At 40.8% G+C, this 16,947-nt stretch overlaps 1 protein-coding gene across 1 annotated transcript in view; it reads left to right on the forward strand.

Moving 5' to 3' along the window:
• aqr (aquarius intron-binding spliceosomal factor) overlaps positions 1-16,947 on the forward strand; it is a 58,579-nt gene that overhangs the window by 326 nt on the left and 41,306 nt on the right. The window contains exons 2-17 of the mRNA XM_074661607.1: positions 1,419-1,523; positions 1,835-1,891; positions 2,173-2,213; positions 2,686-2,721; positions 2,835-2,955; positions 3,086-3,226; positions 4,491-4,559; positions 4,720-4,820; positions 4,922-4,998; positions 5,918-5,982; positions 8,316-8,432; positions 8,563-8,676; positions 9,125-9,228; positions 12,094-12,196; positions 14,727-14,847; positions 15,318-15,459. Of these exons, the coding sequence (XP_074517708.1) occupies positions 1,440-1,523; positions 1,835-1,891; positions 2,173-2,213; positions 2,686-2,721; positions 2,835-2,955; positions 3,086-3,226; positions 4,491-4,559; positions 4,720-4,820; positions 4,922-4,998; positions 5,918-5,982; positions 8,316-8,432; positions 8,563-8,676; positions 9,125-9,228; positions 12,094-12,196; positions 14,727-14,847; positions 15,318-15,459 (1,493 nt within the window). The 5' untranslated portion in view covers positions 1,419-1,439. The remainder of the gene's footprint in view (positions 1-1,418; positions 1,524-1,834; positions 1,892-2,172; positions 2,214-2,685; positions 2,722-2,834; positions 2,956-3,085; positions 3,227-4,490; positions 4,560-4,719; positions 4,821-4,921; positions 4,999-5,917; positions 5,983-8,315; positions 8,433-8,562; positions 8,677-9,124; positions 9,229-12,093; positions 12,197-14,726; positions 14,848-15,317; positions 15,460-16,947) is intronic.

The following is a 16,947-nucleotide window of genomic DNA, read 5'->3' on the forward strand; positions in this document are numbered from 1 at the left end:
AGTGTTTTACCTCGCTATGTTAATAATAAGCATGATTGTTAAACGGGGTCAACAAAGGATTCATTTAATGCTGAAGCTAAATTCTTGTAATGTCTGTGATACGATGTTATGTAACTTTTACCTTTCTTTTATTGAAAGCCTTTTAACCTTTTCTTTTACTGCTGGTTTAACTGGCTGTCTGTCTATAGTCAAAGTGTGCTCCAAGATTAGTGGAGTTCAGCAGAAGGACTTGGGCACAATTTGGGAGAAACAGGTGGCTGAGAAAGCAAAAAAAAGTATTAGCCATCCAGATCACATTGTTTGGGCTGAATCCTCTGATGACGTTATAATGTGCCCTTAAGGAGAACAAATCGTTACTCCAAGTCCTTTATTGCTTCTGCTGTTAAGCTGCTGAACAACATACACATTTTAAATGATTGTTATTTAGAGGAACTTTAAGATATGTTGTTCTCATATATTGTTGTTGTTGTTTTTTGGCTTTTCTTGCTATAATCCTATTTATTTATATGGTTCTTATTGTAACTTGTCCCTCCAACTGCCCCATGACTTTAATATGTTTCCTTTGACTTATCTAGTTATTGGTTGTCTGTTGTATGTATGGATGTATGGACTGGGAATACTACATTACCCCTTGGGGATAAATAAAGTTGTCTGAACTAATACATGGGAACGCATAGCACTTAAGTTACGTTTATGAAAGTATCGAAAAGGCATTGTATTAATAATGTTTAGAGTTGCACACTACCAATGACCTACTGAAGTGTTTAACTTAGCAAGCTAACTTTCTCAGCACTATTCTTGCCTTTAGTTGGCCCATATTTTAAGGCATTAGCTCAGTACAAATTGATAAGTGTAAAAGCCTGTTAGTGTTTTAGGATTTGGTTTAAAGATCTCATACATCATTTGGTATTGGAGAAGATTCGCTATACTACAAGTTTTGTTTATCTATATAGAAAAAAATGGATACAACTGACATTGAAGTTTTAAACTGCTGACCCCATATTACATATAATTCACAACTTATACTTAGTTTTTTAAAATTTAATTAAATTTATTTATTATTATTATTTTTAATTTACTTATTTTTCTGTTTTTTTGGTCCTTTCCTTTTTTTTATTACTTTTTATTTATTTTTTGTTTGTATATGTTTAATTTATGTTGCTATCGGATTTAATTCATTTATATGTATAAATGTAATTGTTTCTGAAATTAACTATGCTTATTTAATGGTGCAGTTGTTATAGGGATGGGGGAGATATAATTTGTTTATACAATTATTTCTGTGATTTATTGGATTTTGTACAGAATACCAATAAAAAGACTTTGAGTAAAAGAAAAAAAAAGAAGCCTGTTAGTGTCAATGAATGGCTACGGCTCGTTTCATACAATATCTTAATTTCCCCCTTTTTTCCCGACAGCCTTCGTTGTAGCTGCTTGAGATGGCCACCATGGAGAAAGAAACCCCCTTTAAGAAAGCTGCAGCGCCTTCTGTGTCCCAGATTAATGCAGAATATGTCACACAGGTAATCTCAATAATTGCACACGTACACTACACTGTGGTTCCAGCACTGTATGTTGAAATAAGTTTTCCAATGCTGTTTTTATGCTGAAGACATAAATATGATCTTCACCTGCAGTCAGTTTTGTGCATACCTGTAACTGATCTAAGTCTGTTAATTGAACATGAATTATGCTTTCTTAGAAGGTCCTACTACATACATTACTTTACTTAAGTATTTATCTAGTTGTAAGCTGTGTTGCTTAAAGAACTTCTGTATGTTTATGCTGCCATGTTTACTACTATTGATGTTTTTTTTCTTATTTCTTGTTACAGTTGGCTAATAAATACTGGGCTCCTCATGCAAAGAATAAACTACCCTTTGACGCTAAGGTGAGTTACATGCATTGCTGCATTTTAGAGATGTCAATATATATATATATTTATTTGTAATTTAACTACTTTTAAGTAAGTTGCAAACACATGTTCTGTATACTTTATTTATCGTAAAATTAGTAGTAACTTCTATGTTTTAGTTTGATACAATAAAATGTGATGTAGGTTTAAAGTGCTGCTTCTACCAGTCAGTTAACTCTACCTAAATGCACATTATGGTTTTAGCATTACGCGCCTTTAACTCCTAAGAATTTAAATTTTTTTTGTGTTTTGTTTAGGTGATGGACGATGTTTACGAAAAAGAGATTCTCAAGTCCAAGTAAGTAAATGTATATTATCCTTGACTTAAACTTTAATCCAATGAACACCATCCATCCATCTGCAACCGCTTATCCCGTTAGGGGTCGCGGGGGGGCTGGAGCCGATCCCAGCCGACATTGGGCGAAGGCAGGGTACACCCTGGACAGGTCGCCAGTCCATCGCAGGGCTGACACATAGAGACAGACAACCATTCACGCTCACATTCACACCTATGGGCAATTTAGAGTCAACAATTAACCTAACCTGCATGTCTTTGGACTGTGGGAGGAAACCGGAGTACCCGGAGAAAACCCACGCTAACACGGGGAGAACATGCAAACTCCACACAGAAGGGTCCCAAGCCGGATTCGAACCTGCAACCCTCTAGCTGTGAGGCGCCAGTGCTAACCACTGCACCACCGTGCAGCTCCAATGAACACATTTATACTTATTTATCTTTCTCTATTGTCTTCTTTCCTTCACGTTTTCAGATTTGCCATCAGAAAAATTATGCTGCTTGAGTTCAGGTGAGATATTTCACTTCCTCTTATTCCCTCTTTTAATGAAGCAGCCAATGAATAAATCGTGTTTGAACAACTTAGTGGATAGATATTCATAAATTATTTTTCTCGTCTATCAGTCAGTATCTTGAGAACTACCTGTGGGTGAACTACACTCCCAAGGCGTCCAGCAATGCCTACCTCATGTCCATTTGTTGCATCGTCAACGAGAAGTTCAGAGAGAATGTCCCAGCATGGGAGGTAAGAAATGCAGTACCTCGTCTAAGACTAATTGTCATTGCATGGTGACCCCAGCGTCTGAAGAAGCAGTTACTATTCGAATTGATGGCTATCTACAACATCACTTTATGTTTTGAATTGTGTGTATCAGGTGTTCAAGAGGGAGCCCAACCATTTTCCATTCTTCTTCAAATGTGTGATGGAAGCTGTATTGGCAGGAGAGGAGGCCATCCTCACTCTGAAAGAACAAACCGTGCTGCTGGTCTTCCTGGACCACTGCTTCAACAGTCTGGTGTGTACCACTACAATGATATTCAATGTCTTGACTCAGCGGAGGAGTGTGCAACTTTGATTGTGTTATGTTAGTGCTTGTAGGGTCAGTGAGGGGAGTTATTGTTGTTTGTGAGTAATCAGCTAATATTTTGATTACAATATTTATATGGTTTAAAGTAAGATGGTTTGTCTGATAAACCTTGGTTACACAGATTTATTAAAAAGCAGCCATGGTAATATAAACCACACTATAGAGCATTTCAAAAAAAAAATCACATTCATTATATCATAAAATCTGTATTTCTGCGCTTGGCAAGAGTGCTAATTAGTGTACGTCTGGATTAGGGCTCTGCAATATGCCGATATATGTACAGTATATCGTCCAAATTATATAAAAATGTCTATCCTATTTATTTACGCTATGGTTTTTGTCGAAATATAGGCCAGGCCTATATTTATTTTCTTTCACTTTAAGCTATTACGTTCATTTTGCACTCAAGTTCTTAAAATGATAAAATGCTCAGTACTTTTCATTTGTCCAGTATTTAATTCACACAGGAGTATACAAAAATAGGCTTTACCGTGTGATTATTTAATATAGACTATTTATTTATTGAAATACCAGAAAACATGCTATATCGTGATATATATCGTTATCCAGATATGAAATGATCTATATCGGGATAGAAGATTTTGGCCATATCACCTAGCCCTACGCTGGATAATTAAGATGCTAAACCTCAGATAAAAAATACATTTAAAAATGAGAACACTTTGATTACTTATGTCAAATAAACTGAAAGACTTAAGAGAAATCAAGGTGTGTTAACCATTCTACCATTACCTCAAATATGTTCTCAAGGAATGTGCATGAGAATTTGAACAATCAGGGTTTTGCCTCTAGCAGGTTAAAATGGCTTCTTACTCATTAATGTAAGCTATTCCAAATGCCTTGTTGCCCAAGATAAATATGGAAATTAAAGCAATTGTTGATAATGTCCACTAGGTGGCAGTAGTAGACTAGGCAGTACAACTTAGGTCAGCTCCCACCCCTCTGTATCCTCTGCAGCCGCATTAAACCACAGGGAAGCACTGCAGATGTCTCACTTTAAAATCTGCTGTGATAGCCTCCTGCACTTTGATTGTATCCTATAAAGCCCTCTAAATATTTTAGTTGCAGACTTTTATTATGGGCTGAAGTGTAATAAAAATCTGTCATACACAGTGCATTTTGACAACTAACTCTCTCTCTCTCTCTCTCTCTTTGTGTGCCTTCCTCCCAGGAGGTAGATTTGATCAGAGAGCAGGTGCAGCAGCTCATCTCTCTGCCTATGTGGATGTGCCTCCTACCAGTAAGACGTCAACCTATTACCCTAATTATGTTTTTCTGGTGGTTATTAGCACACACCTAGTAATAATGTTGTTTGATATTTTCATAGTAAAGAATTACCTCCTTGCTACGACACTAAACCTTAAATAAAATTGCCTGCTTACTGATTTGTGTCTTTGCAGTCCAGACTCCAACACGAGCTGAAGAAAGTCCCAAAGCTGCAGAAGTTCTGGAATCTAATCAAGAAGAAATTTGATAAGATGGACGCTGACGAAACTGAACAGTAATGTTGTTTTCTTTGCCTGCGTGTTCAGATCTATACAGACTAGGGAGCTGTGTTTTGTATCCTTTGAATTTCTGATTTGCTTTCTTTGTCTTCCTCAGGGCAAAAAAAGAGAGGGCCTTCCTATCAGCGCTCATTAAAAAGTTTCTGGGAGTTCTCACGTCAATTCCGCCATCAGGTAAATACATTCATTTCCCTTGGGATTTCACAGTGTTGTTGCGTACAACTACTAACATGGAATTCCTTCAGCAAGACGAATGACCATTAGATCTTGGTCCTATTGTAATAAAGAAATAGGGAATCCCTGGTGTGGATTTCTACCTGCAAATAATGAGTAAAATGAATAATACCAGGTCACTCTCTCTGTGGTTTTTGGTCCCAAAGCAGGTATTTGCATGTGCTCTCTCTACCTTTCCCAGCGTGATTAATGTACATAGAATTTTCTAGAGCTAGCACAGTGTCAGATCGCACATCTCTACATTCCATATTTCCAGTATGAAACACAAAATTACCCTTTTTCATCACTATTTCAGTTGCACTATTCCCCCCTTTCTTTCCGAGTCGTGCAGCCGCCGAAGGAGCATGTGCTCCAGCTGCCATACAGCCACCGGCGCTGACTACTATGTTGTAATGCAGGCCGACACAGAGGCCCCCCCACCTGAATGCTAAAAACAGAACGTGTATTTGTGTGTTTAGGTAGAATTCAAACCTGACAGAGTAGATTATGATCCAAAGCCCAGCAGGGTCCACATCACTCTAATGCGTGCTGCATGCCTCAACTTTAAATACGCGCGCACACATACACACCAACATGCTTAATGAGGGCTGAGGTCCCAGGCATGCTGCTGTGCTGGCAATGCAGTATCTCATAGTGAGGCTCGCACACTCAGCATGGCACCTTGGTGTTGTCCACATGCGTTTGCCGTCCTCATATCCTCGGTGATAGCTACACAGCCTCCTTTCCACTGCTACATCTTATCGTTCCTTATCTTTTTTTGGCCTTGTATGTTCATATAGTCATGTCTGCTTGTCTGTCAGATTGCATTATGCATTCCCTGATATGAAGTGAAGTGCTAACCTCCTTTTCTTTTCCACAGGGCCTGTATCCATGGACAAGGTGCATTACTGCGAGAGATTCATTGAACTCATGATTGATTTAGAGGTAAGGCACATCCTCTCCAAATTTGACAATCTTTTGCCATTTCGACTTCCTCTCTCTCTTTGATTGCTTTATTTAAAATGTACAGTGCGAGATGATGCACTCAATCGACTAAGCAGACACTCATTTTCCACTGTGTGTGTACAGCGTATTTGCTTAATCATGGTATTCTGATGAAGGAAGCGGTGTAGACATCTGTCTCTGCAGAGCTCGTTTTCCTTTTGTCCTTCACATTTATAGCTAACTCAGGTCAACAGACAGTGGCTGAATGTCCAGCCTCAGCTCCAGCCAATGCGTCTGTGTCATTGCTGTCTGCAAAGCTATGCAGTATTTGAAACGGTTGGCTTTGATTGAAGTATGAGAGGTTATTTTCAGCTTGATGGCTTTTGACATCTGATATAAGGTGTAAGGAGTAAGTGTCTGCTAGACATAAGAGTTGTGACCTGAGACTCAATTCCCTTCTGGGATAATCCCAGTGTTTGAAGGAGCAGTTGGTAAGAGTACGACTTGGCATTTTCAGGGTGATGAAATGGCTCGTAAAGGAACTTTTATGAACTATCATCATATTGGTCCATTTAAAAAGAAATAATGAAAGGTACAGTGTATAACATCTGGTTGCATTTAGCGGTGAGATTGCAGATTGCAACCTCTCCCGTGTGCCAAGCGTGTAGGAGAACTACGGTGGCCAACGTCAAAATGTGAATGGCCCTCTATAGAGCCATTTGTTGTAAGAGTATCGTAGGTCATTTGGAATATAGCAGAGCCAGTGCGTAGAGTGTATGTGTATGTGGGAAGTGAGTGGTGAAGCAGGAGAGAGAGAGCGGCGGTGGCGAATGTGTGTGATGGTGTTAGCGAACAAGTGAGCTTGGGGAGCAGATGTCAAGGGAATGTACAGTGGAAAATTGCAGTTTGTGGAGAAATAAATGCTGCAGCTCCTCAAGACCAACAGAGGTTTCCTGTGTCTTATTACCCGGCGGCTGAGTGGAGTGAAGGGGATTAACTCTGGTGCAAGTAACGCTATCGACTCCGGCCCAAGCAGGAACAGTTAAAATTCTTATTTTCTGGTGATTATACACTGAAGAAAAACAACTTATTAATATTCTATTCCATTTCTGCCAATAGATCCCCGTTATTGTTACACACTGGTCCTTTTAAGGAAAATAGAATTTAACACAGTGTTTCAGGGAGGCAACCTTGCCAATGTGGTTGGATATCTGGAGTGAAGACACAATGTCACATAAGATTGTTGCTGCTGCTGCCTGTGCAGATCTCCTGTTTCTTGCGAGGGAGCTCAATAGATTTCATCTGGCTGTCCTGCTGACAGGCCGGCCTTGCTGTTCCTGGCAGCGGCTAGTGGCCGGCCAGCTAACTGTCTCCAGAGACATCTCCCGTCCTTCAGCGCTATCCTTTTACAAAGCCTCAGTTCGCCTGAAATCCATACTTCCCCTTCTCTGATGACGACCTGAAAATGAATGCAGGGAAAAAGATCCCTGTTTTCATGCCTCTTGTATGCCGGCTGTCAGGACTGTGTTGAGATCAAAGATGGCTGTTGGATATAAAGGTATCCGTTCTCTCGGTGTTTAGGTATCACTTGCTGCACCTGCGGCCTTTGAAGAGCAGTTTTCAATGGATAAAATAATAGATATTTCGTTTTGTTGGTGTTTTGCATTTCAGTATTCCATTTCATATTCTATTTCATAATGCAGTTTTTCAGCCTTTATAATGTGATAGATTGAACCCTGTCTTTGTTCTGTGTGGTGCACAGTGATTCTCTCTCAGACTGTCATCAACATACACACAATATTTCTTTTATTATATTCCTACCAAAGCAGCTCTGTTATCTCATCTTGACAGGTTTCCTTGACTTGCCTTGTCATGTTTGCTTGCTACAGCAAGCAAATAAATGATGGCTAAAGAAGTCATCTCACTGCCAGTCTGCCTTATTGTTTCCTCTCTATCACATGTTTCAAAACAACCTCAAGACAAAAAAAGACCATGGATCAATAAGATGTATGGATAATCATGGTCCAGATGCTGGGAAATGTGGTCGTTGTTGAGCCAATTGATTCTTTTGACCCCTGAGAAATGTCCATTCATGCAATACCTAAATCTTTTTTCTGTCATGGAATGCCCTCAGACCATCGTCCTGCTAATTTGGCTTGTCTTTTAGTTACTTTGGTCCTGGTCCACTGAAGTAGAATTTCCCCCTACATGTTTATGTTACCAAACACATTACAGTTGCATACAGTTGTTGTAAGAGCTTGAAGTTCAGGTATTTTAGCCACAACTGTAAGCATGTAGTTCAAAGCTGTAAACATGGTGTCCTGTGTGTCTAGGCCCTGCTGCCCACCAGGCGTTGGTTCAATACAGTGTTGGATGACTCTCACTTGGTGGTCAGCTGCCACCTGTCCAGCCTCACCCACAGAGAGAAGGAGGGACACCTCTTCTGCCAGGTACAATACACTAGCAAACACAACGACATGTATGCATGTACACTTGAAAATGATTGTATGCAAGCACGCTGAGAATCCAAATCAGCTCTCATGTGTAGAAGTAACTTGTATTATTGTCTCATCTCTGTAGTTGCTGGACATGCTGAAGTTCTACACAGGTTTTGAGATCAACGACCAGACAGGAACTGCTCTAACGGGGAAAGAGATGACCACCCTGCACTATGACAGAATCCTCTCCTTGCAGGTAAACGGCATTCATAAAGAGGAACAGACAGACATGCAGTGGCATAATCAATCTCAGCTGCCTGCTTTGGTTCTGCTGTTGTTTTTCACTGAAAGTGTTCGGGATGTATTTCATTGATCTCTTTTGGTATTATTGTGCAGCAGGAGTACGTGGCTTCTTGTTGTGGGAGAGAGTAACATGAACACAAAATTATACTGCAAGCTACCAAATCTGATATAGTTTTGATTCATAGTTGTGATAATAAATGTAAGGATACTTGGTGTTGTATATGTAATGCCACATTCTGGACTTTTTCTCTTTTTATGGTCTTCCATAATCTCTTTTGAGTTGCTTATCTTGGTCAAGGCAATGTAGTGTATGTAATAATGAGTAATATAGTTTTACAGTAGTAGTGGTGTGTGTTTGGACATCAGTCTGAGTGTTTTGCTTTGTGTTTTCTGTCTTGCAGAGGGCAGCTTTTGCTCATTTCCCCGAGCTGCAGGACTTTGCTCTGTCCAACGTAGCAGCAGTAGACACCCGAGAATCCTTGACCAAACACTTTGGGCATCTGAGGTAAATCAAAACATCCGAAATGAATCATGACAAATGAACAAGTGGACTTGCTGCTTGTCAGTGCACATATGGAGGGGTGTGGTGGGAGGGTATGCATGATTGGAGTATAATTACAGTGAACTGTTAATACTAAAATTCTGTAGCACCAGAGCGTCATTTTATCTAACGGGATTACTTCCAGATGTGTAAATGTACTGCATATCTACCTAGCGCTGGCTCACCCTTTTTGCGTTTTACCATTCTGCCTCATGTACAAGTACGTGTATGTACTTTATGTCCTTAAGAGAGCACATCGTAATTTCTCAAAGCGCTGTCGGTGGCAAAGAGTTCAGCAATTCGTCAGCAGATAATATACAGACCTGACCTTTTATTTGAGGTTCTCCTGATCACCATAACATACACAAGCCCCACTTAAAGTACAAGCACACATGCAGACTACTTATCGTGTTCCTATATCACAGTGTAGCATCAGCACCACTGTTGCTGCCTGACTTCCCTGCTAAATGGCAGCTAGTGAGCCCTTGAACAGGCAGCTGGTACCAGCCAGAGAGAGAGGCACGCCTCATTAATTTAATCGATTTGCAGTGGCTTGAGAATAAACTCTCTGAACAGCTGTGTTTGTCAGATCATATTAGCCTGCCAAAGAGCTAAAAAGCACCCTCGCTTTGATGAACTGGCCTGCGTGTGGTTTTTTAAACTTGTACACATGCGTGAAGGGGAGTGAGAATACATTGATTTATTGGTAACTTGTAATTACTTCTGGGTTTCCTTTCTTGGCATTTTGATGCCATAATGACAATTTGAATTTATTGCCCCAAGCTTTTAGAAGGTCTTTTAAACCACCAATGTTTTGGCTCAGTTTGTGATGGCTTTATTTGTCGTTGAGTTTGCCGTGTTGGAACAACACAGATTTCCTCTTCACAGTCGATGTTTGTATATCCATCACCTCTTTTTAACTTCTGAAGTGGATTATGAATTTTTAAACCCCAACCTTTAAGTTTCTTTGAGTCAGGCGGAGGGTTATGAGCCGGGCTGAGCTGAATCAGGTAAAGACTTGAGCTGAACCATTTCATGTATTTGTAGAAGCTCTGCTCCTTTTCCCATATTTAGGGTTTTGAATATAGCAGGAACTGCATTGTTCCCTGCTCCACAACTGTCACCAAAGCAGCTCCTGGGTAACTCCAAATATGCCGATCAGATTTAACGAGGCACTTTTCATCCAAACAACTCACGCTAATGCCAGTTTATTCCAGCTGCGCTACCCAGGGGCTAAGCTCCCAGTCACCCGCCGCTCTGAATTTATCCGCTAAGTCCCCCAAACACACAAACGCAGCATTATTGCTTAGTCTGCCCACACATATACACACCCATTTTCTCACACATACACACTTCTTTCAGTTACATAAAACATGTACGTTTGTGTCATTTCAGGCCAAAGAATGATTTGACTACGTGATCAAAGAGTATGCATCACTTTGTGAAATGCTAGCAAAATTGACGAGAGGCATCACTAAGTGGAAATGCCCAAATAACGGGCGTAATTAGTTCTGTGGATTTGCTCTTCAGTGTGGGCCTGTCATTGTGAAGGGCATTTAGATTTGATCAATTCCACTTCTCATTTAATCCTGGTTCCTATTCTGAGGATATTATGTGACTAAGAAAATAAAGTTACAAAAAATATGGTAAGAGTATAACCTACCTTTATTTTCAGCAGATTTCGGCTGTCATGAAAGTTTGTCATAGTTTTTTTTGTTTTTGTATTTGCCTAATTAAAAAAGAATGGCTTGTCAGGCTGACCAGCTAATGTCTTTGGTAATTTGCTCTTTGCTAAAGTGCTGAAATTGCACATTAGCTTTATAAAGTTGCTGTTTCATGGCTTATCCAAAATCTGAACAAGACAGCCTTCAGGCTAAAGAGTGAACTTACTGTAGACCGGTTTCTATTATGTCCCCATCCTTACCTTACCCTGTTACTAGCTCAGCTGTCAGTCATGACCTGGTCCAGTCATCTCCATTACTCATACTGAGCTGTTGTGTTGCTGTTATTTTGTTGCTAAGGGAAGGAATGGCCACATGACCTATGCCAGGGTCATCCATTGGGCCACCAAACTGCAACATTGGCAGAATTGCCACCCCGCTGCCCAAGCGCGGCATCACAAGTAGCAGAGTGCATGCACATACACGGATACAGTCGGTCAGTGCCACGTGTGGCTGTCCAGGGCTGTCCAGGGCTGTCACAATGCGTCCAGGCCCTGTCCTTCGTTGTGTACCAGACCCTGCCCCGTGTCACAGTGTGTCAGCCTGATTAAAACAGGTCGTTATGCGGAGAGCCATGCCTCAGCTTTCCGAGACGGAGATGGGCTTTGATTTTCATAATCCTGTCGCATCAGTGTGCCCCGGCCCCTTAACACACCCATGCTGACAGAGCAGGAGTGAGTGTCAGGGCAAACAGAAGAATTGCTTTGTGCCGCAGTGCTAACAAGCACAAAGCATTTGATAAGGCTGTGTATCTTCACACATATAGTGGTGTTGCCGTCGCCATTTGAAATATCTTTCACAGAAGAGGAGGCAGTGTCCCAAAAGAGAGGCTGAACCTACACGTTTTCTTTTTTATAAATGTGATGCACTGTAATGATGCATAGTCGGAATGTTTTTTTAATCATTGTAATATGATTAGACATCAGATTTCCCCGTCTCAATCATAATCTTCACCATTTCAGTCATTACCAAATCGTTGTCTTTGGACAGTAATCAGTTATTATTTGCTTACTGTCATCCCTGGATAAGCGCATCAGCCAAATGTGTAATTTGCAAATGCAACTTTTCTAGCTGACTAACCACTTGTTTATCTCCTCTTTCTCCGTAGTCCCAATACGCTCCACCGGGTGGCCTCGTACCTGTGTCTGCTGCCAGAGCTGCCTGAAGGACAAGACACCACCTATGAGAAGGAGGTTCTCCTTGAGCTGCTGGTGAGTGCAGTCTGCTTTCATTAACGTGGCAATGTTGGTAGTTGAGTCTTTAAGTGTTGGTGGCAGTTTTTTTGGGGGGGGTGGGTGTAGCATTTAGAATTGCCAAATAAATACGATGTTAAGTGTCTTTCATACAATGCTTCAACTGGGATGTAGAGGATGGAAATGGAGACAGGTAGCAGTGACATATGGCCCATGAACTTGAAAAATCGTATGGGAATCCAGACTTGTCGGTTCAAACTTATAAACTAGGAGCATTTTTAGTAGATAATAAAATGGTCTTATTACTTTTCTGTACATCAAATATTAAAATATTTATCCTAGACAATATTTAATGCCTCAGACATTTGAATTGATTAGATGGAAATGGTGCAGTTGTGTGAGGGAATGAAGCAATACTTCAGGCACTATGTGCTTGTCAACTGGCATTATAAAAGATGCATAATTGGTATTGGTGCACCTCTACAAACAATGCTGGCGATCAGTTATTTTCCAGAACAATAACTGGCTAGTCAGCGCTACGGCATAATAGGTTTTGTATTTCTCATTTTAAAGTCATTAATTTAAGCCCTTGACCTTGGAATACATATAGTATCCCCCTCTTCACTGCCCGTCCCTCTTGAATTTGCCTGCTAATCCAATTACTGCTTTATGTGGGCATTTGTGTGACGTAGGGTAAATTGAAGACAGTGCTGATGAGATAGAGAGCCATTTTTTTCTTTTCTTTAAGTGTCTCTTGAAAGGCTGGAGCTAGTTTGATTGTGCTCTCTGGTTCCCCTTCCATCGCTCTCCCAATTTTCATTTTTAAAACCCCTCCGGGATACTACTGGACGTTGTCCCGCTAGTCTCGCCAATACACACTCGCACATGTGCCGTAGACCTCTTCATCAAAGTGGGTGTTTCAAGGCTGTCCGGCGGTTATTCATAATTACACACTCAGACCCTCCCCAGGTCCTCTCCGAGAAGCGATGGAGAAGAGCTGTTTCATAATTATCTGATTAGATTGTTGCAGAAGACAATGTCAGGGGACTCATTTGTTTGCGCCTGAGGTTGCCCCCAACAACCAACATCTCTGACCGAGTGCGTTTAAGAGGAAGAGGGCCACGGGACTAGAACTCTGCCACACGGTAGCAAAACAATCGTACTCACTGCAGAGAAGGGAACATATACTCATAGATATGCTTAGGGAGGAGGAGCCATTCTTTTTGAGAGGCAGTACTGCAGTTACACCAGAGCCAATGTTTAGGCTGTTTACTTCCTCTGGTGGCACAGATGAGCTGGTTTGTATTCTAAGGGAAGCATCACTCCCCTTGACATAGTAAATAATTCATGTAATTCATGTCTTTTTCCAGAAGAGTAAGAACACTATAGCAAAATGGTTGTATGCACATCCGCAAAACCTTAGTAGGACAGGTGCTGGGTTCAAAGATTAATGTTAATCAAATTAATCAATTAATTGTTATCATAATAGCGTGCATTTGACATTACTTGAAAATAAGTTAAATGAAGAAGCGGTCTAAAAGATAAAATAATAAGGTGGTCGGTCCGATTTCCAAAAAGCTGGAATATGCCGGCTAACGTAAAGCCTGGAACCAGTCTGTCCATTAATCTATTGGTCGATAAACAGAAAATGAAGCAGAAACTATTTGGGTAATAGATTAATTGTTTCAGTCATTTTTAAAGCAAAAATGTCAAACATTATCCGGTTCCAGTGTCTGAAATTAGAGACTTTAATGCCTTTCTTTTCTTCTTTGTTTTATATATTAGTAAACTAAATCTCTTTGTGTTTTGGACCGTCAGTCGGACAAACGAGACATTCTGAATATGTCACCTTTGGCTGTGGGAAATTGTAATGGGCATTTTTCACTATTGTCTGACATGTTATAGACAAAACCATAGATTAATCAAGAAAATATTCCCTAGATTAACCGATAATGAAAGTAATCATTAGTTGGTTGCAGCCCTTGTGTTATCATAAGAAAATAACCAGTGACATCATAACTACTCAACATTCATGATTCATATGTGTTTAACATCTTTGTCTAAAGTTAAAAGATCCAATCATAACACCTGCATAATCCTGTTGCTTTTGATTTAGTACTTCTAGATGTCCTATGACTTGGTTGCCAGTCCATCTAGACATAAACACATGTGAACAAATATGATATCCTGGTTTGATAGTCCAAAATGTGTAAATGTTTAGCCCTTAACGTAGCCTTTATGTTTATGCTCATATTTAAGCACACACATTTTAAACACACTGGCCAACTGAGGTCTAGCAGCAGAACTACATTGAGGATGACGAGTAATAAAAGACATCCGTTAAACCAGATGTTATACTGTGGGTATGATGCAACAGATTTGTTGAGTGACCTGATTTTGTGGGAATGTTTTTTTTCTTTATTCCCTGGTCTGTCTTCTAGTAAGGGAGAAGATAAAGATCCTAGACATTGAGCCAAAGGGGAAGAGGTGCATTTGTTTATTAACACAATTTCTCTCCGTCTGTGTCTTTGTCCTCTGTCTCTCGCAGGTGTCCCGTCACGAGCGCAGAATCTCTCAGATTGAGCAACTTAACCAGATGCCCCTTTATCCAACGGAGAAGATAATCTGGGATGAGAACATCGTACCGACGGAGTACTACTCAGGCGAAGGTGTGTGTTGCATTTGTGAATTGTGATTGGGTTTCCATGTCAGTGTGTGTCTGTTTGAGATAATGTGCAATAGAGGCACACATGCTAAATTCAGTGTCTAGTCAGTGACTCATACTCCCAAGTATACACCCACATCTTGTGTTATCTCTTATCCTGAGGGCACTGAACTGGCACCTCTCTTGGGGAATCCTCTTTAGTTGGCAAGGACACCTTCAACAACTCGCATACTACTGACCATTCAAGCAAAATCCCTTAAGCATATTACTTTGTCTGTAACGTGTAGACATTCAGTAGTCTGTGTAGAAGCAACAATTTACAGCACATTTAGATGATATTACAGAGGTAGATATATATATATATAACTTTGGTCATTTTGTAATTGTATAGAAAAAATAATTGACCTTTTATAGACTAATTGTAAGTGTATGTTATTTACATTATTATTCATTCTGTCTCTGTCTGCTTTTCAGGCTGTCTAGCACTACCTAAGCTGAATCTCCAGTTCCTGACCCTCCACGACTACCTGTTGAGGAACTTTAACCTCTTTCGTCTAGAGTCCACCTATGAGATCAGACAGGACATCGAGGATGTGGTGTGGCGTATGAAGCCATGGTGAGATGTCCTCAATTCTGTAAAGCTAAAAGGAAATTAGATCCAGGATCTCTTATTGTTTTCTTGGTAGCACATTTAAATTTCTCACATTTAAAAAAAAAAAAAAAAGATTCTAAGAAGTCTTTGTCACATACTCATATTTTCAATGTGTGCAATGAAATGATGGAGGTGGTTAGTGGTAAAAGGTTAAAGATGCTAAATCCAAGATTGAGAGCATTTCTATTGCTTCTGTACGGCTCTCAACATGGCGACGGGTGAGCTGGCGGCTCGCAGCTAACGGTGCTAACTGCGCCAACAGTGGAAACAACAGCAACTGTTGATAGAGTTAAAGGGACTGTTTGTAACTTTTTAAGCGTATAAATGTAGCGGGTCGCCACACATGCGTGCTCGCATATGCGCGTTCGCGTGTGGCCGTTGCCTTTCCTCCTCTGCCTGCCTGCCTGCCTGCCTGCCTTCACTCAGAGAGCGCGTGCGTTCTCAGCTTGCTCCACCTCTAGACGTGAACGCGCACTCACTCCACACTGCTGAAGAGTTAGTTTAGCTCTGAGAATATCTAGTGAGTGGACGTTTGTGCAGAAATAACTGCTGCAGCTCCTCCAGACCAACAGAGGTTTCCCGTGTCTTGTGAAGTGACGGAGCTCCTCAGCGAGAAACGTTATCGTCTCGTTACCGACCGGGTGCCGGTGTCTCCTCTGCTCTCTCCGGCTGCGGGCGGAGAGCGCAGGGAGACACGCTGCAGAGCCCCGCTGCATCAGCCTGCGCTGAGGCAGTAAAAGCTAACACTAAGATCAGATCTAAATCATGTTCATGGAGAGACCTTCGTCTGGTCAGCTAACATTACTGCCAAGCAGCTGAAATATAGAGTGATATTGTGGTTTTAGCTGACGTGTGTCGTCTCACTGTTTTGAGCGATGCTCGTTCAGGTATATTTAGAGCGAGCAAGCGCGAGCCCGACGCTGACTTTCGTTGATTTCACGGCCACAGGTGTCGCTGTTAAGAAGCATTTCTGAAAGTTACAAATAGTCCCTTTAAGTGTTAACCTGAAGGGGAACTGGAGGATGGGTGCTACTCTTCCGTGCTGCCGTCAGTCGGGACATTGTTATCAGCTGCTATCTAGCCAGTGGAACACTCTCACATGCACGAACATGCACTAAAAAGGCAAGCACAAGCCTGCTATGTCAACAAAGCACAGAGAAGCTCAGATTACAACACATACACAGGGAAAGCGACTTCATTCTCTGCTCAGGTAGACATTACTCCTCTATATCTTTACATAGCAAATAGTTGTTTGCTGCTATATTAATGCTCTGGATATTGTATAGAGAACCGTTAGTGTGCAATAATAATAGTTGAAATAAGAGTAAAACTTATTATGATCATGTAGAAGTTACAGGTTCTGAGTTTGAAATTCTCACTCTGATAAGCATCTCTGGTTTATTTTTTTGCCTAAGTAGAACAAATTCCTGCCATTAACTCAGCGACAGAACA

Source organism: Sebastes fasciatus, chromosome 15 (assembly GCF_043250625.1).
Source record: "Sebastes fasciatus isolate fSebFas1 chromosome 15, fSebFas1.pri, whole genome shotgun sequence".
In the NCBI taxonomy this organism is placed as follows: Eukaryota; Metazoa; Chordata; class Actinopteri; order Perciformes; family Sebastidae; genus Sebastes; species Sebastes fasciatus.